This window comes from Pseudorca crassidens, chromosome 13 (assembly GCF_039906515.1).
Source record: "Pseudorca crassidens isolate mPseCra1 chromosome 13, mPseCra1.hap1, whole genome shotgun sequence".
NCBI classification, from domain to species: domain Eukaryota; kingdom Metazoa; phylum Chordata; class Mammalia; order Artiodactyla; family Delphinidae; genus Pseudorca; species Pseudorca crassidens.
Window position 1 is genome coordinate 30,413,804 of NC_090308.1, and position 24,622 is coordinate 30,438,425.

A 24,622-nucleotide genomic window follows, 5' to 3' on the forward strand; every position below is an offset into this window, starting at 1 on the left:
AAATAAACTAAATATTCTACTTCATGATAAAGAGTGTCAAATGATTTTAAAGTTCAGCTATATACTGTTTAAAAGACATGTCTTAAATAAAGGACACAAAAAGGATAAAATAAAAGGATGAAAAAGACATTACCATGAAAAAGTTAAGCAATGAAAGTTGGTGTATTGATATTAATATTAAATGGACAAAGATGTTAAAAGAAGCAGAATTATTTCAAATAGAAGCTATAATTTATAATGATAATCCAAAGCAAGCTAAAACAATCAAAATATTTGCATGCACCTGGTAACATAGGCTCAAGATATGTAAAGCAAAAACTTCAAATAGAAATAAGAAGGGAAACAGACAAATCCACAATAATATATGCCAATTTTAAACACCTCTTTCAATAACTGATTTAAAAAACTGACAAAATAATAGAGATACAGACTGTAATGACAGGATCAGCAATTTGGAACGTCAACAGAACACTCTACACAACAACTGCAAGATATATATTCTTTTCAACTGCAAATGGAACATTCCCCCAAATTTACTATATTCTCAGCCATAAAGCAAGTCTCAAAGTTTTAAAGGGATAATATCATGCCAACATGTTTATTGACCATAGTAAAGAACAATTTATTATTATATACTAGCAGAAAACATATATTTGCTAAGAGAGTAGAACTTATATGTTCTCATCAAAAAAAAAAAAGATAAATATGTGAGGTGATGGATGTGTTAATTAACAAGAAGGGGGGAATCCTTTCACAATGCATACATATATCAAATCACCACAATGTACACTTTAAATATCTTACAATTTTATTTGTATTATATATGTCAATAAAGCTGAAATTTTAAAAATATGTTAAATGTATAAAATATTTAATGTAAAATATAAATAACATTGAATATATATCCAAGAATAAACAAAATGAAATATATCCAAGACCTCTACTAGCTCTACTACTTCAAGACCTAAGTAAATGGCGGGTGGTACCATGTCATAGACTAGAGGACTCAATCCTATCAAACTGCAAATTCTCTCAAAGTGAGTAAATACATTCATGTAATCTCAATCAAAATCCAAGAAGGATTTGCTGTGGAAATTGCTAAGTTTATTTTAAATTTCACGTGGAAAAACAAAAGGCCAGGGGTAGCAAAGACAATCTTGTAGAATAAAAAAGTAGAGGGCCTGCACTCCTGGATATGAGGACTTGTTATCAAGTATATGGTTTTGGCCAAAAGACAGATAAATCAACTAATAAAACAGAATAGTCCAGAAAAACAAATCTATACGATCATCTGATTTACAACAAAGATGCCACTGTAGCACTTTTCAATAAATAGTGCAGTAAATTGACTCTATATGGGGAAATACGAGTATGGACTGCTTTCTTACACCACGTAAAATCAATTTATGATGGATTATAAATCTAACAAAGGAAAGCTAAATGACAAAGCTTCTAGTAAAATCATAGAGAATGCCTTCACAGCCTTGGGTAGGCCAAGATTCCTTAAGCAAGACACAAAAGACACTAATTATAAAGGAAAAGGTTGAATAGGCAGAGTTCATTAAAATTAAGAACTTGCTTATTTAAAGACATGATTAAGAGAAAAATATCTCTAATTGTATATATTAAGAGGAATTATATATATAAAGAGACACATAACCAGAAAAAGAAAAACTTCTACTAAAATAAATAAGAAAAAAACAAGCTAATTTTTAAAATGGGCAAAAGACTCGAAAAAGTACTTCATAAAACAGGACATCCAAAAGACTGATAATCATACAAAAAGGTGTTAAGCTTCATTAATTATCAGGAAAATACAGTTAAAACCGCAATGATATACCTCTACACACCCATCAGAATGACCAAACTTTGAAAATTAATAATACCAAGAATGGGCCATGACGTACAACTGGTACTAGCATACATTGTTGTCATTGTGATAAATTGGCATAACTTGGGAAACTTTTAAAGCTAAATGTACACCTACCTTATGAACGAGCAGTTCTGCTCTGAGGTAACTCTCCAACAGAAACACGTGTGTGTATATCATGTTTATGTTATGTAAAGATAAATTATGTGTGTATCTATATACATATATATATACATACACACATACACCAAAAGGCATGCAGAAGAATCAAAATAGTCTAACTTGTAACAAACATAAAACAGTCAAACACATAAAATGTCCATAAACAGTACAATGGATAATTTACAATATAGTCTAAAAGAGAGTAGTAGAGATGACTGAACCATTGATATCTGCAACAATATGAATGGTCATAATCATCTAATACAAACATAATGTTGAGTGAAAGAAGCTATATATAACAGTGCAAAACTAATCCACCGTGATAGAAGGAAGATAGTGCTTAACTTTGGGGTGGGAAAGGCAAATAATGACTGGGTCATGACTCAAGGGAAATGTTCTCAGATGGAAATGTACTCTGACTTGATCAGGTGTTGGTTACACATATGGATTCAATTTGTTGAGTCAATACTTATCAAGTGCATTATTTTTCTATATGAATATTATGCTACTATTTAAAAGTTTAAATAGTGTGGGGAAAAATATTCTTTATTCACTGATGAAGGGAGTATGACTTGGTAGAATCTTTTTCGAGGGCAATTTGGTAATATTTATCAGCTGAATAATTTCATTTCTAGGAGTTTGTCACACAGTCATATTCACTAGTAATAAAGAAAATAAACAGAATAATAAATAAGTACTTTTTGAAGCACTTATGTGTCATGTACTCTTTTGACACTTTAAACGTAATAGTGTATTTGTTTATTAATACCAATAAGCCTATGAGATTGGTGACGTTATCCCATTGTATAGAGGTGTGAAGAGCAGCATTACTTACAATAGTAAAAATTAGAAATGTGAATAATTTCATCAATGATAAAATAAATATTAGCTCATCCATACAGTAAAATGAGTGAGGTAAATATATATGGAAATAGGTGCATAATTTACCAACAAAATAAACACAGAGGCTAAAATGACTATATTAAAACTCACTTTGTTTTAAAAACTAAGGACAAACACACATACACACAGGTAGAGATAAACCTGAAAGGATACAAATTGAACTACTAAATTTGGTTATCTCTGGAAGGTGGGATTGTGGGGAGGACGTGTTCTTTGTAGTTTATGCATTTCTCTGTTGATAGAATGTTTTACGTGAGCATGTATTATGTATATGATTAGGAAAAGCCATTCTCTATCAAAAGTAGTAATAGTAATAATAATTTTCCATTTTTCCGTTCTTGATCTCAGTCAAAACTCAAAGTAATATAAATAAATTCAAGAAAATAACTTATCTTAAAATGTATCTAATAAGGAATAATGGGAATATATTCTAGCACTCCTGCGTCTAAATCCCTTCACATTTTTTCAGCCAAATCTTAAGTGATCTTTAAATCCTTTTACTCTTAACACCAACCAACACCAAAAAATGTGTGTGGTATGAATATTTTGATATCCTCTTTATGAGAAAACTATGTCTATATTTCTTGCTTCCTTGTTGGTGATACTGAATGGAATCTTTAATTCGCAAGATTTAAAAGTAGACTTTGTGAAACAACCCAAGTGTAAAAACTATTAGTGGCAACAGCATTTGCTAAATACTGACATCTGATGGTGTGAAAGATCAAGTTTAGCAGCTTTGAGGTATCTAATTCTAAAAATGAAGGTATATGGAACAAAAGCAAGAAGTTCTTGGCACCCCTAGGTCAATAGAACTTCTGACAGAACTGCTGGTTTTCACCCTTACCGAACTAAAAAGGCATGTTTTGGAAGAGTTGGATTTCGAAATAAGTGGGCCAAATTACAAGACATAAACAGTATATTTATATGTACACAAAGAATTTACGGAAATCCATAGCCAGGAGAAATGCATTTTACAAAATGTTTAAAATCTCTCTCTCACTTTTTCTCCCTCTCTTTCATTATGGCCTTCTGATTAAACAATTCAGCAAAAAGATTGATTACAAGCCCTTTAGTAATTGTCCCTAAAAGGCCAGAACACTCTGGCAAAAAAAGCAGAATGAAAAGAACAAGAAAAAAGAAAGAAATGAAAACAAACAAGAGACTTAAAGGAACTGTGAGCATCCAAACCCTGGCATTAGATTTGGTAACAGGTGAATTTTCTTTGGAGGGTATTAATTTTGTAAGTCAAAGCTATTAAAACCTGACTTCCCGTTTCAGGTCTGGAAGGCATAATGCACAGGTCTCTTGCTCCAGCCCTCCCTAGGGGCTGTATTTTATCCAACTAGCCCCACTCCCTTCACTGGCACATATTATAAGTGCAAAAGCTACTGGCCAAGATCATTCATTTAGTCTTGCCACATACTGTGCGGAAGTCTACATCAATGTTAATCTGGTCTTCCCAGATAAGTATACCTGGCTCTGCTAAATGCACAAAGTTACGGTTCCCAAAAATGTCTCCTGACACTTCTAAATCTCAGGGAAATGTTCAATACCCTCTTGCCTTACAACTCAGTGGGAAACAGACTAATTGCCACTCAGTTTGTGACAGTTATTCACCACCCTATATTTTCATCTTGCTTTTTCAAGATGTCTCATTCCAACAATCCTCAGACCACAATGGAATCCATCCATCATATTTCAGTAGTATGTAGATTCTCCTACTCTCTTCCTTTAAAAATTGTTTCAAACATTCTCCATTTTTCTTCTTAAACTCCAATTCCTCCATATTCCCATCAGTCTATCAACTGTCTATGATTCTTTGATGTCAACCCTTCCACTTGTGCCCAGCTCCCATCTCCTCTTGTCCAAATTTCCTTTCTCTCTCCTTCAGCACCCATTTTCCCCATTCTACTCATTATTATTCAAAAAACAAACATCCTAGTCCTCTCATCTTTCAAAACCCTCTCTTAATAGCACTTACCCCTCCAGGTACTACCTTATATCTCTTCCTCCTGTCACAAAAGCCTCCCCAGTGTTGTCTGTACGTACTGCCTCCAATTTACTCCTCCCATTCTCTCCATCTCACTTCAAAGAGCGCCTCCCCACCACCACCACTCCAAGAAGCTGCTTGGGTCAAGAGCACTAAGAACCTCCACATTGCCAAAGCTGGTAGTCATTCCTCAATCCTCATTTAATTGTACAGGCTTCAATATCTGACAATCACTGCCTCCTACTGGAAACACTTTTCTCACTTGACATCCAACACAGGGCTACTCTTCTGGTTTTCCTCCTACCTAACTGTCCATTTCTTCTCAGTCTCCTTCCTTCATCATCTCTCCCAATAAACCGCTCATCAGGATTCAGTCCTTGGTCTTCCTTTCTGTGTTTACTCACTTTCTAGGTCATCTCATCCAGGCTCGTGTCTTTAATATCATCTGTTTGCTGAGCTCTCCCAAATATTTATTTCCTGACCTCGTTTTTGACTTCCAGACTTAATATCCAGCTGCATACTTGACACCTCCACTAGGATATCTAACAGGCATCACAAATCACAAACCAGGTTTTAAGCTAATGAGTTCTATTCAGTTAAACGCTATGAGTAACAATGTATTCATTTTTGTTTGCTTTCATTTGCCACAGCTCCAGGCAACCACAGCACTCCTATAAATGCTGGAATCCAAATCCTACTTCATTCTAATCCTAAACTAATCACTTTTCTAGGAATTTGGATTTGTCTGATTGCTTGTATACTTTCAAATCAATATTAAATTATAATTCTGTATAAAGTCAGAAATAGCAGAACAACTTGTTGAATATCTTTATTCTAGGAAAGTACAGACTGAGCACAGCAACATGCATAGGTAAGCACTGAATACATCTTTTTGTAGATTATTCATAAAGTGAGGAGGTGTATTTGTATTCACAAATGGTACTGGGAACAGACCTCAGTTCTTCTGAGTTTCAGAATAACCTTTATCTACATAGCTGCATAGAAGCTACATAGAAGCTACATACATAGCTACATAGAAGCATTTAAGAAAGCCTTAAAAGGTACCATACACAAAGCAACAAAATAAACTTTGCTATGAACATTGTGTTTAAGTTTTCTAATTTGTAAAACAGAAGTAACACCACCAAACTATTCTGCCTGATACTGTGTTTGTAGCCATCGGAGGAAGAAAAAGCACGTGAAAGAATATTGAAAATCCTAGAAGGGAACCATATAGACAGTAAGATGTTCAAATAGTTGCAATTATGTTGGTATCTATATAAGCACAATTTTATTCAAATATGAGCCTAAATGTCTGAACCCCATGTTTTAAAAAAACTTCAAGCTAGAATTTTCTTGGGGACAAACTTTCTAAAGACATTTTAGAATTTCCTGCTTATTTTACTTCTAGCCAAAAGTACTGCAAAAACAGCCACTCTCGTAATTCTTTCACACCTCTGTTTCCAATCCTGGCCAGAGTCTCAAATACGAAAAAGATGTGTTAAGATAGTCAGGGGAAAAGTTCAGTGGATGCTACGGAACCTCTAAAAAAAACTTTGGAACAAAAGTGACAGCAGTTATTTTTTGATAGTCCGTTTGTGGTTCTTCAAGCTATTGAGATGGTCAATCTGCCCTAATTTCGAGAGTTTAGGTGATTAAACATTTCAATTGCCTATCATGTTTTCCTTATATTTATAATCCTTATTCCCAGAACTGAAATCCTATAACTGCCTAAGGCAATGGAACTTATAGGAGCATTCAAACCCTGCCAAACTTGAAAACAAGTTCAAGCCTACATATTTAATATTCATTAACTTCAGTAATAGAAGCGCTTGAAAATAAATCATGTTTTAGTTATTTCCTCTAACACTTATTCTAGTAAGAATTCACAGAAGACTCAGGAAAATGTGGAAAGGGAATAAGGGCCAGCCTCTTCGGATGGAAAAATCTCAATATTCAATAATTTCCCTCTAGTTCGCACTAAGATCTTGGTGTGGTAAAGGAGTTTATGTCAATCTTCTTCAGCCCTTCTAAAGAGAGAAGGGCTTTATAAGATACACAAAGAGTAAGATGGCGAATAACAGCAGGAAAAAAAAATAGAATTCTTGATGGTGAAAAATCCCCACAAACAAAAAATGGAAACTAACATCCACGTAGATTAATTTTAGGTGTTTTGATGATGTCATTTTCAAGGGCCATTAGAAGTCAGTGAGTAACTTAAAAGGAGAGGTTAGAAGGTTTATGGGAACTAAAATCCCACAGTTTCCAGGAAATAGAAAGCACACGTCTACCCTAGTATGCCTTTAAGTGTATAATTAAAAGAAGAAAGCTTTAGTGTCTTTCTAGTCACGGCAGCCAGGACTCCTGTGCTTTATTTTTTTACCTAAAAGAAGAAAAACGACAACAGTGAAACTAAAACCACCAAGTTCAATTCCATGGGCCAAATCCTAAAAATAGGTCAGACTCAGCTTTCTTACGGAACTAAATACAAAGAAAGAAATAAAACAGAAGATCTGAACTGCTTCTCAAAGTCGTCTGAATTTAATGCCAAGTCCGCAAAGCGGCTTGGTTTTTAGGGGCTTCTTGTGAGCTGTGTTGAGCTCTGAACAGTTACCAGTGACCAAGTTCATGATGCTGGGATGTGGTAGGAAAAAAAAGTGTTATTGAAAAGCAGATGGGGACTTCGCTGGTGGCGCAGTGGTTAAGAATCCGCCTGCCAATGCAGGGGACATGGGTTCAAGCCCTGGTCCGGGAAGATCCCACCTGCCGCAGAGCAACTAAAGCCCATGTGCCACAATGGCTGAGCCTGCGCGCTAGAGCCCGCGAGCCACAACTACCGAGTCCACATGTCACAACTACTGAAGCCCGCGCCTAGAGCCCATGCTCCACAACAAGAGAAGCCGCCACAGTGAGAAGCCCACACGTGGCAACATAGAGTAGCCCCCGCTCACAGCAACTAGAGAAAGCCCGCGCGCAGCAACAAAGACCCAACGCAGCCATAAATAAATAAATAAATATTTAAACATTTAAAATAATAATAATAAAAAGCTTATGTGCTTAGATCTTTATGCTAATATTTAAACATCCAATTTCAGTTATTACAGAAAAACTTTGTAGCTGTAGTTCAGAGTTTTATATGTTAGTTCTCCATAAGCTCACACATAAAATGGTGGAACTTAACATATAAGACAGTTCATATGCTGCATTTTGAATATTACCTTCAGTATGTTTTTCTGCATGTATTGGAAGAACCATGGTTTAAATAAGCACAATCACCTGTGACCAAGTTCACAATGCTGGGAACTGATTTAAAAAAAGGTTATTAAAAAGCATATGTGCTTAATTCCTTACACTAACGTTTAAACATACAAATTCAGTTATTACAGGAAAACTTCATAGCTGTATTAGTTCTCTGTAAGTTCACACACTAAATGGTGGAATTAAACATATAAGATAGTCCGTATTCTGCATTTTTAATATTGCTTTCAGTATGTTTTTCTGCATTATCATAATGATCATGGTTTAAAATAATCAAGAGTTTATTTTATATTTGTATGATATATAAATATATATAAAGAAAACACTTCACGATTACGACTCAGAATTTTTCTTCAGTATCACATCATCATTCATAAATAACCTCCTCAGTTTAGAGTGTACTCCAAGACAGATATTTGGATTGGAGTACTTTTCCTAATGGATCAGCTCAGCCATAATTTTCATAAAAACAATACATCTATTAAGGTCAAGAGAGGAGGTTCAGAATCTCATGTTCTACATGCATTTGCCTTCTAGATTCATCTTTCAGCAAACACTTATAGAGTATCTGCAACTGTGCCATGGACTATGTTGGACACAAAGATAAATGAGTCATCGGCATGCATTAGTGGAAAGAGCTTAACATAATGTATGTAGCATGCTTAGTTCATTGCCTGGAACAGAATAAACCCGCAGTAAGTATTAGCTACTGCAGTGATGGCAGTGCCCATGACGACCCTTCTACATAAGAAAACATTCCAGAATTTCTGTGCTTTCGGTTTTCACAAATACAGTGTGCCATTAATTTCATTTTTAATAACAGCAAGCTTTCTTCCCACCAGGGAAGAAGGGTCAGACAAACGCACCAAAACATACAACACAATGCGTGACATGATTAGAGAGGTGAAACCAAAGTATCGTAGTCCCTCCAAAAAGGGTGTGGAAATGAGGAAAGACTGCCTTCTTTGGGGGGTTAATATTTGATCTGCCTTTTGAAAGATGGGCAGCACTTAATAAAAGAGTTCAGCTAGATTACAGAATACATAAATGGAGTTGTCAGGTAATACAGCAGTTAATCTTGAAAACCAAGCTTACAGCTTATTTTAGATTTTATTCACCAAAAAATAGGGAGCCTGTAAAAGTATTTGAACAGGGAAGTAAAATATACATATTCATATTTACATATATGCATGCATATATGTGTATGTGTGTATATATACTGTTCAAAGTACATCGCTACCCTACTCCAAAATACTTTCTTCCTTCTTGGTCAGTAATTTACCCTTACATCCTGGGGAGGTGATGGTCTGGCTGCAGAGGGCAAGCTAGAAGAGCTGGGTGCACATGACGTCAGGAACTGTGTTCCAGCCTTGGCAGGCTGCACACTGGCCTAAGGTGTGGAGGCTGCGTGACAACCTGGACCCTGCAGAGCCTGGAGGAGACTTTTCCTCAGGAGACCTGTGGATACCCCTGGGGAAGCTGGAGGCTGCCTTCCCATGTCTCATGAGAGATGCCTCATTTGTTCTGTAGCACTTACACAGGAAGGATTGTACTAGAAGACTGAAATGCTACCTGTCCTAGAGGCTGGGAGAGAGAGAGAGAGCTCCTGCTTAGATCTGGAAAGATCTGGGAGCAGAAAGTTTGTGTGTCTGTATCTTAAGCCTGGGATTATTCTTTTTCTACTGCTTGGAGTACTAGCTTCCTAAGACTGGCATAACGAGCTGAGTGGGTGAAGACAACAGAAGTTTATTCTCTGCAAGTTCTGGAGGCTGGAAACCCCAAATCAAGGTGTTGTTAGGGCCATGCTCTCTCTGAAGACTCTAAGGGAGGAATCCTTCCTTGTCCCTCCTCGTGTCTGGAGGTTGCTGGCAATTCTTGGTATTCCTTAGCTTGTCTGCAGATGCATCCCTCTAATCTCTCCCTCTGTCTTCATACGGCCTTCTTCCCTGTGTGTGTCTGTGTCCAAATTTCCCTCTGCTTGTAAGGATACCAGTCATTAAATCAGGGCTCACACTAACACAGTATGAGCTTATCTTAACTTGATTACATCTGTAAAGACCAGTTTCCAAATAAAGTCCTAGTCATAGGTTCCAGGGATTGGGACTTCAGCATACCTTTTTGGGGAACACAGTTCAACCCCTAACAGTTGGCTTGTTTGGTCACCAAAGAGAAAATGCGGTGTCTCTCACCATTCTCTCTGATCTAGAGACCTAATATCCTAACTAAGTAAGGACTTACAGAGGCACGAGCACTCTGCATCCCAAGAGGTGGGGAGAGAAAGCTTCACAAGTGCCTGAAGTAAAAAGCTTCCTATCTCACAATATTCCTGCCCTTCCTCAGAAACGTTCCAAGGGTCCGGTCTCAAGATGAAAGGGAGCCATCATTAGAAGTGATGATCTACCGAAGTAATGAAGCCTTTAGGACAACCCCATCCTGCTTCACAGCACTGTTTACCTTAGTCCCCACCCCTCCCCCACCCCACCCAGAAGGTTTCCTCTCATTGCTCAGACTCAGCTGAACAGTTCTCAAAAGCTTAGGCAGGGGGCTTCCCTGGTGGCGCAGTGGTTGGGAGTCCGCCTGCCGATGCAGGGGACGCGGGTTCGTGCCCCGGTCCGGGAGGATCCCGCGTGCCGCGGAGCGGCTGGGCCTGTGGGCCATGGCTGCTGGGCCTGCGCGTCCGGAGCCCGTGCTCCGCAGCGGGAGAGGCCGCAACAGTGGGAGGCCCGCATACCGCAAAAAAAAAAAAAAAAAAAAAAGCTTAGGCAGGTATGCAAGGGTGACAGCCCTGGAGACCTAATGAGGCTCACCTACAAGGAGAAATGTGGTTGAGTCATTTGGCCTGAGGTAGCTGAAAGAAATGCTCCAGAAAGGAGTGTTAGGACCATTACTGGCCTGTGCAGAAATAGCAATGTTGGCATACTTCTACTTTATTCTTTTGCTTAATATAAAAAAAGAGAAATGAAAGCTTTGCATTTTTCTCTAAACTAAAAATAAAAATCAGTAGGGTTTTACTATTGTTTTTCTTGTCAGCTCAGAATCAGCAGAATCAGAATCTCCACATGTCAAACATATGGGTGAGAGTATTACAGATACAGACTTCAACTCTCTTCTTAGGACATGCTTGTGTTTACATTGATTGACCCAGGATGACAGCTAATGACAGCTGATGGGATTGATCATAATTGTAATCAATTCTTTGTTTCTTACCTAAAGTAAGTAAATTGTAATCAATTCTTTGTTTAATAACTTGTAAAAATTATTTATTTCAAGTCTGCTTACCTTACTTATTGTTAAGCTCCATGAGTATTGGGCCTCTATTTGATTCACTCCTATATCCCCAATATGGTTCTCATTACATAGTAAAAACTCAGTGGGTATTTGGGAAATGTTTATAGGCCAAAAGGGCTCCCCTTATAGAGAAATGGAAAGGAAGATCCAATGAGTCATTCTGCAGTTACGGACCTCATCATCAAATGAATATGAAACACCATCGGCCCCCAGAATTATTGAGCTGGGAAACTGTTGACTTTGAAAGTTGAGAGTCATAGAGTGGCTTGATCGGTATCCCACACAAAATTAAGGCGCCAAATCCAATGTCCAGCATTAACTTAGACCATAAGTGGCTAAAACTTTGCTCATATCTTTAATTCAAATCCAAAGTTTACCAAGAAAGTGATAAAATCTATATCCATCTGAGTTTACAGAAAGTTCTTTTCCCATACTTGCTAGCCCTCCCCTTAAAATAGATTACCACAACTTCTAATTCAGAGGTTTATAGACAATATGAACATACTAATTTTTCATAGCCTTATTCATTAAAATTGTGTGTTTTCACTGTATACTTCTTTCAACTTTCCTGTGTGTTTAAAAATTTTCATGATAATATTTTGAGAAAAATTATCTAAGTTATAAAGGAAGAGTGGACATGGGTCACTTACTGTCACCGTTTGAGTAGACAGCAGGTACTTAAAATGTTTATATAGTAATGAAATGACTGTCTATGCATATGTATGTACTTTTGCTTTAACATTTATAAGCATGCTTTACCACTTAATAGCTCTGTGAACCTCAGGCAAATAATTTCTCTGAACTTCTTCTGTAACATAAGAATATGTCACATGCCCGAAGGCAGTGGGTTGGATCAGATGATTTCTTGGTATCATTTTCTGATGAATGCTAATAGACGCAGCTGGAGTATAAAACTTAAGCTGTTCACAGATATACATGTGTGTGCTGAACCAAGATTGCTACTTCTGGAGTAAAAAATTATCAAAATCAGCAGTTTCCTATGAGTCAACCTAATACATACATACATAATATAATACTGGGCTGGTCAAAAAGTTCATTTGGGTTTTTCTGTAAGATGTTACAGAAAAACCCAAACGAACTTTTTGGCCAACCCAATATCTACCAGATAGTCTATTTATCCAATATATACTTACTTGGCACCCACTTTGTGCCAGGCATTGTCAGTTTTTAAGATACAAAGAGGAACAGTTCCTGCACTAAAGGAGCATATAGTGCAGTCTCTTTCTCCCAAGGTGTTTGCTCTAACAGCAATGTTTGTCACGTGCCATGGAAACAGAGAGACTAGACCACTAACTGTAAGTGATTAAAGGGGACTTCACTGCAGATATGATAGGAGGCTCCCAGAAGAAGAAAAGGATGTTAATGGCATTAAGACACCACTAAGAGATAGTGTGAGGGTATGAAAGGATCTGTCCTGTCAGGGAACGGTGAGAAGCTCACTATAATAGAAGCACAGCATACAGGAGAGAGGTATTAAGGAACAGAGGCGGGGGGTATAAGTTGGATCATATTGCAAAGACCATGCTGAGTTTAAGATTTTACCTAATTTATAATGTCACTATCAGCTTTGATTTTGAAAAAGATTGATTTTAGATAGGTAACTCTGGTGAAAATGTGGAAGACAGACTAAAACTGGGAGAAGCAGGTCTCCAGGTAACCAGATAGGAAATTATTGCAGTAGTTCAAATGAATGGCAGTAGGAGGATGCGAGTGAGGCTGGATTCATAGAGATTTCTGGCAAAAGAACTAGCAGGATTTGTTAACAATACCAAATATATCTTCCATTAAATTTGGGAACTTTTAGTTCATTATTCCCTTGAATCTCTTTTCTGCATTGTTTTCCATCTCCTTTTCAGACTCCACTTATATCCACATTAGACCTTCTGATACTATCCTACAAGTGACCGAGTCTCTGTTCATTAAATGTGGGAAACTCACTTAATGCTTTTCTCCTCTTTGAAGTATCAATGCTTCTTCAGTTTCTGCCACCTTTGTTTGTCCTCCAATAGCTTCAGATAGTTGTGATATATATATACATATACACACACACACATATATACATATAATTACACACACAATATGTGTGTATGCATCTATGTGTGTGGGTATAAAATTATGTGTATATTGGGAATTTATGTATATACTGTATATGTGTGTAATTGTTCTCATTGGGATGGTTGATCTGATCTGAGCTATTCTGCCATTACTAGAAGAAGAACCCATACCTGACACAAGATTAAATGTATTCCCTGTTTAGAAAGTAATTAGAAAAAAATCAATAAATAATAAGGTCCTTAAATGCAAAATGAAACATATAAGAAAAAACAAATAACTCAGTAGAAAAATGAGCAAAAGAATGAATAAACATTTCATAGAGGGGAAAACACAAATGGTCGATAAACATATAAAAATTATCAACTCTAGGAAGAGTCAAGTAACTTCAAATTAAGATAACAAAATTATACCTATTTTAACAAAAATTAAGACAAATAACAAAATCAAGAGATGGATCAATGGAAATTGATCTGCTTGTAGGAATATAAAATTGTACTTTGGAAAAGAACTTGATATTATCTTGAGAAGTTGATCATTTGCTATGACTCAGCAATTCTGTTCCAAAATATAAACAACCTAGAAAATCTCTTTATTTGTGCCTCGGGAGAAATGTATTGGAATGTTTAGAGAAGTGTGTTTCATAATAACTGAAAAAACTGGAAAATCAACTCTCCGTTTCTAAAATGACAAATTTTGATACAATCACAAAGTTAATATCACACAGCAATGAAAACGAACCACCTACTACTACAGACACTAATATGCATTATCGTAGAAACAACATCAAGTAGAAAAAGACTAGACAGGTAAATATGAAACCATTTTTATAAAGCTTAAAAAACAAGGAAATAAATTACATCTCATTTCAATTCATATGGATATGCGGTAAAACTATTTTTTAAGAGAATGATTAATGAAAAATTCAGCATAGAGTTTACCTCTGGGAAGGAAATAGGAGATGGATAAGTAGAGAATAAAAAGATATTGGTATTTTTCTAATTCTCATGGAGGTGATGGGTTCACAGGCATTCATTTTAAAATGTGCTTCACAAAGTATTTATATTTACATATAATTTTTTAACATATAAATTAAAAGGTAGAAGAGGCAGAAAATTGGGTGAGCTTGGAAAAAAGATGAATAATATAATAGCAGGGAGAATCTCTTGCTGCTGTTTTCAACTGAGTAAATACTACTTGGCTAAATATATATTTTTGTAAATCCCAATTTGAATGACATTTAAATAATTAGGTCATCAGATGCCTTTTAGAATTAGCCTATCTTTCGGAGTTATGAGGCTTTCAAAAGTCATATTTCTGTTAAAAATGATATTCTGAGTATTTATAAACTAGTAATTTGTACAAAACATTTTTTGATAAAATAATTTTGACTTCAATTTTATGTACACTTGTACATAGTACTAGCACTTGTAAATTAGTACTTAAGCTTATTATTTAAATGAGCCCTCCCCTTTGGTTTACAAGTAGTTTGATAGTATATACCAAATAACTACTGAGAAAGAAAATATTAAAATCTATTATTTCCAGATAAAGTTTCTGAGTCAAATCCTCTCCCTCAATATCTCATCTAAACTGATACGTGCTTTTTTTCTTTTTCAAAATGTGGGTCATTTTGAAAGAAATGCTTTCAGAAGAAAAACACGTATGATTAATGCTAACTTGAAAAGACACCCTAAAATTCTGTGGTCTTCTGAACATCACATGTTGAATAAAGCTATTTGGGATCATATGATCATGTTTTAGATTTCCCAAAAAGGCCACAGAGCCTATTTCTAGTAATGTTATAGAGTTCATCTTGAAAGCAGCTGGGAATGTTTAGGGAAATAGTCACAATTTGGAATGTAATTAGATTCTTAGTCATTAGGGTAAAGGACATACCAGACAACAATCAATATGCCAGGTTTTCTTAGACCAAAAACAGAAAGTGAATTATAAATCAAGAAATAAATTCCAGAGGGGGGAAAAAATTCCTTATTTGTTTCTTCTACTTACCAAGTATGTTTTAAGTTCCACTGAGTCAGTTTCTCCAATCTGATGATCCTTGAACACTGAAAATTAAAAGTATAAGTGATTAAGAGCAGGGACAATGCCCATTTGGAGTAAAGTTGAGATCTTTCCTATTCACCCAGGTGGGAGTTTGGTAGAAATGCAAAACCTTGGCCCAGCCAGACTCAGAGTCAGAATCTTCATCACCACAAGACCCCTGTGCAATTTATGTGCACATTAAATTGAGGGACTCACTGGTGTAGATTAAGTTTATTTCAAATAAAGTTACATAAAAACCAGTTGCTTTCCTTCAGGTCATTAAATTCCACAGTAATACATATGAGTAACATGAGAAAGATGTTGCTGTTGTTATTTTCTTTTACTCTCTCTTCTACTAAAAAAAATATCTATATTATATCTCTTTTTCTGGATATTTGTTTTTGTGAACTGGAAAAAAACAGAAAAGGAGGAATTCCCTTTAGGATGAAGGACACATACAAGATCTTCAAGGGCAAATACCAAGCTGGAATTATTGTTCTCTTAAAAATCCTTTCCTGTTGTTGTTGTTTTTTAATTACAAGATAAAAGAAAACAGCCATCCCACTTGATATTAACATTTTAATGTATGAAGGTTGAGTTAAGAAGAACTGGAAGTATCCAGTTAAGATTCTGCCATTAGAGTTTACGGGTAACACAAAACTAAGTTTTTAAAATACTTAGAAATCAGGCTTTTCCTCATTTCCCTATATAATCCATCAGCGAGTGCTGTCAGTTCATGCTCCCCTGTATATTTCCGGGTGTTCTCCATTTCCTCTGAAACCCTTTTCATCCAAAATCACCATCATCTCTCTCCTGGGCCAGAGCATTAACCACCTAACTGGTCCTCCTAACTGGTCTCCCTACATTCCCACTTGCCTCTCTCCAATCTTCTCAGATGGCAATCAGAGGGACCTTTGTAAACATAAATCAGACCATCACCTTCATGACTCAAGGCACTTCATGACACTGGCTCCTGCACGATGGCCCGATGGGCCCTACGTGGAAAGGCCCCTGCTTCTTTCACCACAGGGTATCTCCCTGCTCTTCCCAGGGTACACCTCCCACCAGCCTCAAGCCCTTATTTCTGGCCCTTTTCTGCCTCTGGGTCTTTGTACCTGTAACTCTCACCTCACCCCAACACATATACTCTGGCTTTTTTCACATTCTCATCCTTCAGCTCAAAGTTTCCCTCTGCAGACACGCTTTCCTGGCCTGGCCACATTATTTGAATAGCACCTGGCCCCTTATACCCCAGTCACTTTATCTCATCACTCTTTCTTTTCTAGTATCCCATGGTTCAACCTATAATAATCTTGCTGCTTGGGTCTCCTGTTTGTTTGTTTTTTATATATATAAATTTATTTATTTGTTTGTTTTTGGCTGCGTTGGGTCTTCGTTGTTGTGTGCGGGCTTTCTCTAGTTGTGGTGATCGGGGGTTACTCTTCTTTGCGGTGCGTGGGCTTCTCACTGCAGTAGCTTCTCTTGTAGCGGAGCACAGGCTCTAGGTGCACGGGCTTCAGTAGTTGTGGCGCATGGGCTTAGTTGCTCCGTGGCATGTGGGATCTTCCCCGACCAGGGCTCGAACTGTGTCCCTGCATTGGCAGGCGGATTCTTAACCACTGTGCCATCAGGGAAGCCTGGGTCTCCTGTTAATTGCCTGTCTCCCCAACTGGACTTTGTGGTCTGTGAAAATAGAGACTGGTCTATCTTTTTCACTGCTCTGTCCCTAGCACCTAGCACAACATCTTGCATAGAGAGGTGCCCAATAAACATTCGATGAATGAAACGAAATGAATTAACATTACCAAGATATGGCTCTTAGATGGTTATTAAATATGTTTGCCGTTAATTGTTTCTTAGTAACTTTTTTCAAATAGAAAAAAACTTAAAACATCCTAATGATATCATTGAACTATAAATCGTTAATCACCTTCATGTTTCTCATTAATATTATAATCTCTAGATATCATGGCCACTAAACTTAGGAGAATATATTTGTCAACCAAATCTTCTAGCCCCAAATCACCTTTGATAGTGCCCACAGGTATTTTCCTAAGAACCACATCTAATGTCACACCTATGGTAGACACAGATAGCTGTCTACACAATCTGTTCTCCCTTCTCCCTTCCTAATAGAACCTCTATTGTTTTTGGAACAGAAATATGCCCAGATAGCATTTCTCAGCCTTCCTTGAGGTAAGGTGAGTGCCATGAAACACATTTCTGGCCAGAGAGACAGAAACTTTAAATCTTTTTTTTTTAATAATTTTTACTGGTTTATCTAGGATATTCTTTTTTTTTTAATTTATTTGGTTGCACCAGATCTTAGTTGTGACAGGCAGGCTCCTTGGTTGCAGCTCACGGGCTCCTTAGCTGCGGCATGCATGTGGGATCTAGTTCCCTGGTCAGGGATTGAACCCGGGCCCCCTGCATTGGGAGCACGGAGTCTGAACCACTGCACCACCAGGGAAGTCCCCAGAAAGTTTAAATCTTTAGAGAACGTTTTGCATTCTTCATAAGGACTCCACTAATTGCTGTGGGATGCTTCCACCAATTTCCAGTCTGAGACTTGAACGTGGTGGCTTGAGCTACAGCAGCCAACCATGAGGAGAAGATGGGAGAATCACAAAGACCTTGCCCCTGACACCCTCGAGACATTGAACCAAAACCAGCAACTACTAGCCTTCAAATTTCTTGGTGAAAAACAAACCTGAGTTTGTTTAAGCCACTGTTTTATCAGGTTTTCTGTATTACTTGTTTTTGACATTTGAAATTATGCTGATTGGCTGGCATAGGTTTTTTTTTAATTTTTATTTTTATTGAAGTATAGTTGATTAACAATGATGTGTTAGTTACAGGTGTACACTCTATTACTTTAAAACCTACAGTGTCTCTACTGACTATATGATAAAAATCCAGACTTCTTCCTGTAAAACCCAGGGACTTTCACAGTCTAACCCAAGCCACCTTCTACCATCACTTCTCATACCTCAGCCATGCGTTATTACAGCCCCTCAACAATCTGCTCTCACCAATGCTTTCTACACATCAAATGACTCTGAACTTCTCCCCTTTTCCTACTACATCACACATCTCCAAACCTCTGTGTCTACTACTCCTCTTACTACCTCCTGCTGGAACCTCCAGTTCCAGCATCCTGCCCTCCATAAGCCTTCCATGTCTCTCTGAGTCAGTTTCCTTGCCCATTCTTCTCTGCCTCCCAATGTCATTACAGTACTTATGACATTGCATTATAATTGGCCCATTATGCATCTGTTCCCTCTAGTCTGTGAGACATAGGCCTGGTATGTTAGTCATCTTAGCATCTTAAACACCAAACATTCCACTGGTTACCATAACCCCTAAAAATCATTCATTAAATAAATGAATGAATATCTCTCAGCTCACAGTGACTGTTGTGTTAAAATCATTATATCTCACTGTGTCTCTCCATGAATTATTCCCTTTTTTTGAGCACCTACTATGTGCCAGACTCTATACTAAGCATTAGGGATAAAGCACTGAACAAAAGAGACAAAATTTTGTCCCTGTATAGATTTTCCTCTATTGAAAAAATTTATGGAAATGAAGTGAAAATCAATTAAAGGATATTACAATAAACCAAACCTGAGCAGTAATAAGTAATGAAGGCAGGGTTGGTAAGGTGACACACCAAGGTGCCAGTGTAGTGCAAAAAATATCATTCAGAAAATAAAAAATAATTCTAAGCCTACCTCATTAGAATGTGAAGAAGACAGTAATCAATAATCTAATTTCCACTGTTTATGCTAGATACAGTTACTACCAAGGTATAAAAAAAGTAAAATGAAATAAATGTTTCTATGTATACATTCAGATATATGTGCAATAAGGCTTATTACATTATTGTTTACAATAATCAAGCTTTGGAAACAATCTAAATATTCCTCAGTAGGGGATTCATTAAATAAAATATGGTGATTTCATACTGTGGAATGTTATGCAGCCATTAAAAGAATAAGAAAGTCTTATAGCTACTGATATAGAAAAAAAACCTCTAAGCTATGTTACTAAAAGATAAGGCAATCCACAGAATAACATAGATAACATTGATTTCTTAAAGGTATGTATATGTATGCAACGTATTTACTAAAGTTATAGAAATAGAACTGCAGAAAAAAGGAAAAACAGAAGGATGGAAGGAAGGAAGGAAGGAAAGAAGGAAGAAAAACTGACACAAGAAAAATGAAAAGTCTCAATAGTACTTGTATCTGTAAAAGAAATCAATTTCTCTCCCAAGAAGAAAATGTAATTTTTCTCCCAGGAAGAAAACTTTAGGCCCAGCTTACATCAGTGATTCCTTGAAACCTTTAAGGAAGAAGTAACACCAATCTTACACAAAGTCTTCTAGAAAAAAGAAATAAGGAAATATTTCCAATCTCATTTTGGGAGGACAGCAGGTTGATATCAAATTCTGACAAGAATTTTATAAGAAAGAAGCACAACAAGAACAAGCCAATTTCTCCCATGAACACAGATATAAAAATCATACACAAAATATAAGCAAATCGAATCTAGTAGTATATGAAAAGGATAAAATACCACAACCAAGATTTGTTTCAACTAGAAATGCATGGGTGATTTAATACTTAAAATCTTTTAATAAAATTCAACAAACTTAAAGAAAAAGAAAACAGAAAGCTCATATGGTCATCTCAAAAGATCCAGGAAAAAAATAATCATTTGATAAAACTCAACATTCATTCATAGTAGAAAAACTTTGTAACAAACTAGGAATGCAGAGGAACTTCCATAATCTGATAGCCACAATAACAAAACAAAACAGAAAAAGCCTACAGCAAACATCATAATTTATAAAGGAAGAAGCTGTCTTTAGTCAACTGGCACATACTAGGTACTTAAGAAAGAGCTGTTGAATGAATAAATCAGATTTAATTTATTTTATTCTAAAATAGAAACACTAAAACATGCTTGTTACAAAATAAAATTATCTTAGTAAGACAGTAACTGCTATTAGAAAATATTTCCAAATTATCTTTTAAAAATAAATAGAACATCTGGTAGTGGCACCAGTTGCTGAGAGTTTACCATGATCCAGTCGCCTTACATTCGTCACCTTATTTAATCCTCACAAAAGGATTAATAGTATCTGCTACAAGGCAAATACTATTAATATACACATTTTACAGATGAGGGAAATAAGGCTTAGAGTCACACAGCTTGCCTAACTCACATAGTTACTAAAGAGCAGAAGGATTTGACCTCAAACAATCTGTCTCTCACAATACCTTTTTAACCACTATGTTACACTATCTTCAATTTTTAAACCACTTTTCACTACAGTATGTAATTTTTCAAAGTCAATAAGAAAAAAGGGGGAAAAAAGCAATAGGCAGACTCCTACTTCCTAAAAGGAGATATGAGACATAATGAAAGTGCTTGAAATGGCACATATTGGAGCCAAAATGGTGGTTGTTAATAAAACTGAGAAAGGGTGGATTGCTTTCCCACAGAAATTGTGGAAACATAGATGCTGTCCAACCTTAGAAATGTAAAATTGTTCATGTTTTTGATCTCTGGACCAAAGGAAAAACTACAAATTCCAATGTTTGGAACATTTAATGGAAGAGTTTTAAAGGAAACCATTATTATAATCATGGTACCCACCAGCATTATGAGAATCCAAGCTCTGTCAACATTTCTTTATAAATTCACTATTAGGACTTTCTAACTCATCCAGTATTATTCAGTTAGAGCTTAAAAATCTGAAATGTAAGATCTTAAATTGTGAGTGATATTATTCCAAGAATTATGCAGAGGAAAATGGATATCATGTGATACAGACACAATAGAAAAATGTTTGGCTTATGCAGGATTTTAACAGGTATTAGCTGTCTTTTACTTTGTTTTTCTTGCTTTGGAAGAAGGTTTAGGGGAGGATGGTTGACCTGGGATGGAAGATTGTATTGTCAACTCAACCATGAGCTAAATTTTTAAAGTTTAGTATGTTATATACAGTTTGATAAACTGTTTAAAAACCTAGATATTGTCTCCACTTTCTGAGCCTACACAAAGGCTTGGAATCTCATAAAGAGAGATTAGTTTTAAGAACTCTGGAACTTTGTTTTTAGTCTAAACCATAAAACAAACAAACAAACAAACAAAAAACCGAAAGAATAGCCATTTCTAATCCTGTCCAGTACATTCCAGCTAAATAGAAGTAAGAAGACATAGAATAAAAGGAGCTATTCGGTCATTTCAGAACTTCAACAAATATTGAGTTAAAATATTTTCTCAATAAAGGTTAAGGCTGAAGAGCTCTGATTCCTCTGAAAATGCTTCTCTTATCTCTAACCTCCACGTTCCTTGACATTATTATTTTTTTCATCTCCCTTCCTTGAGATGACTTGTCTTTAAAACTAGATCAAAGGTGGAAAAAGAAATGTAGCAAATTGTATCTCACAAAGGCAAATGAAATAAACTTTAATGACTCAATCTGGAATTATAGCTCATGTCACCATTTATCATGCTTGAAAACCATGATGAACGTTTTGTAGGATCACATTACATGGCTAAGTCAGAAGAGAATGAATGAAACAATGCAATCCATCTGATTCATTATGGCCAACTCCCCATTCACAAATATGGAAGAAACCAAGAAGACTCAGGCCCTTCATTGACACTGAAAAATAACATAATGAATTGCCCAAGGCCACCCCATTTTCCTGGAATCACATAAGTGTAACCTTATGTGGCTTCTTTTGCTAATCTACCCAATTCAATTTTTACCTCACTGGATCTTGAAAAAAATACAGTGTACATGAAGTTCTAACTTTAAACTCCCTCTGCCTCCTAGGATTACTAAAAATCAATTGGTTGATTGTTTAAGTGCAAAGTAATTTAGATTTATTTTCTGGTAGGGCCTGGTGTTCCTTACCAAAAGAATTGTCTGACTACTTTACCTAATCTAGCATTTTTTGCTTCTGGATTTATTTTACACAGTAAATTTCTGCATCAAATGTTCACTTAATGGGTAAAGCCTTAAAATAATAGGCCCATTTTAAATAAACTGTCCAATGAGTAAGGAAAGTCTTGAAACTATGGGAAGTAAGGCTATTTCTACTATTATGCTTTAAATCTTATGGTTCACACAATTTTCTTATGTACACGTTTTGGCTACAAGTACCTCCTCATATTAAATAAAAATGGTTTCAAAGCAAACTGATTCATGTGTCAGCATAATCTAAATAAAGAAGGTATAATCTTATAAGTAGAAATGGTGCTAAAATTCTGAAGCTAGAAGGTTTACTGTAAGTAAGAAGCCAAGAGTTCAGACACTCAACCAAAGCTGATCCAAACCTCTTGGGTTAGAAATATCACAAAAGTGAGCTTTTCCACAAAATGGCCTGTATTTCCTGTTTTTAGCTAAGCTGGAAGTGCAGTAGGAACAATACTTATTATGGCATGTCATTGTGTCTACTTTGGGGTTGAAAACACCAAGCAGTGACTATAAGCATGACGAATCAAAAGGAAAAGAATGAATGGAGAGGTGTTCTGGGCTAAGAAAGGGAGAATTAATGGAAACAGAATTTCCTAACTTGACCACCAGTTAACCATAGCTTGGATGTCCAACGTGCTATGAATCACGAGCGACTAGCTCCAAAATAATACAAGAACGTCTTGGGCTAGATCATTACTGCAGTATATTGTTAATAAAACTTCCAGAAAATAAATTAGCAGACATAGTTATTCAAGGGGTAAAATGGTACTCATGTAAATTCCTTTTTACAAAATAATCTGGAAATGAGACAGCACAAATGACTTGCTAGACAGACAGACACTTGCTAGACATTCACCACATTCATTTAGAAATTTTAGGCAAAAATCACAGCTCTCATCAACAGGGTTGATAATAACTCTTCACAGGAAGAGTGTGGAATTCTTAGAACACAGGCTGAATTTTCAAAAGCAAAGTCTCAAAAGTTTCATGGATTGTGAATACAGAGGTATATTACCCAAAAGGCCACTTAATGCTGTTGTCTCTAACATAATTTCTTACAGTCTTTAAACTAAAACTTCTTAGTTGATAAACCCAAACTACTAATATTCTACCATTTAGTTAACATATTTATTGAATCTGTGCAATATTGGCTATGCATACTCAGTTAAGAAAGAAAATTTGGGAGCTTTTCCTCTTTTCTACTTGATTGCTCCATAATCAAGGGCATGCTGTGAAGTTGGACAAGTCACTTAGTGATGCAATATCTAAGAGTCCCCTTAGAAATATTACTTGCCCTCTAACAAATCAATCCTCAAAGATGAAAAAACAAAGAAATAGTAATAATGAAAAATAGGAAAAGAAAACAAGTGTTTAGGATTTGCAGCCAGGATGAGAGAGGCTTAATAGTATAATATATTGACACTAACTATAAAGGAAGTTTGTGAGTCCTTGCAAAAAAGAGTGAAAAGTAAGAAAACAATGAAATGAGACAGCAGAACTGAGACACAAACCCAAAACAATGAAGAAAATGGCAATAGGAACATACATATCCATAATTACCTTAAATGTAAATGGATTAAATGCTCCAACCAAAAGACACAGACTGGCTGAATGGATACAAAAACAAGACCCATATATATGCTGTCTACAAGAGACCCACTTCACACCTAGGGACACATACAGACTGAAAGTGAGGGCATGGAAAAAGATCTTCCATGCAAATGGAAATCAAATGAAAGGTGGAGTAGCACTTCTCATATCAGACAAAATAGACTTTAAAATAAAGACTATTACAAGAGACAAAGAAGGACACTACATAATGATCAAGGGATCAATCCAAGAAGAAGATATAACAATTGTAAATATTTATGCACCCAACATAGGAGCACCTCAACATAAGGCAAACGCTAACAGCCATAAAAGGGGAAATTGACAGTAACACAATAATAGTAGGGGATTTTAACACCCCACTTTCACCAAAGGACAGATCATCCAAAATGAAAATAAATAAGGAAACACAAGCTTTAAATGA

At 36.2% G+C, this 24,622-nt stretch overlaps 1 protein-coding gene across 6 annotated transcripts in view; it reads right to left on the bottom strand.

Annotated features, from left to right (window-relative positions):
* LOC137204532 (uncharacterized) overlaps window positions 1–24,622 on the bottom strand; it is a 285,170-nt gene that overhangs the window by 227,128 nt on the left and 33,420 nt on the right. For all 6 annotated transcript variants that reach the window (XR_010933679.1, XR_010933678.1, XR_010933677.1 and 3 more), the window contains one exon: window positions 15,558–15,613. Coding sequence is in view for 1 of the 6 variants with exons in the window: in XM_067702070.1 (XP_067558171.1) it covers window positions 15,558–15,613 (56 nt within the window). In the remaining 5 variants the exon portion in view is untranslated. The remainder of the gene's footprint in view (window positions 1–15,557; window positions 15,614–24,622) is intronic.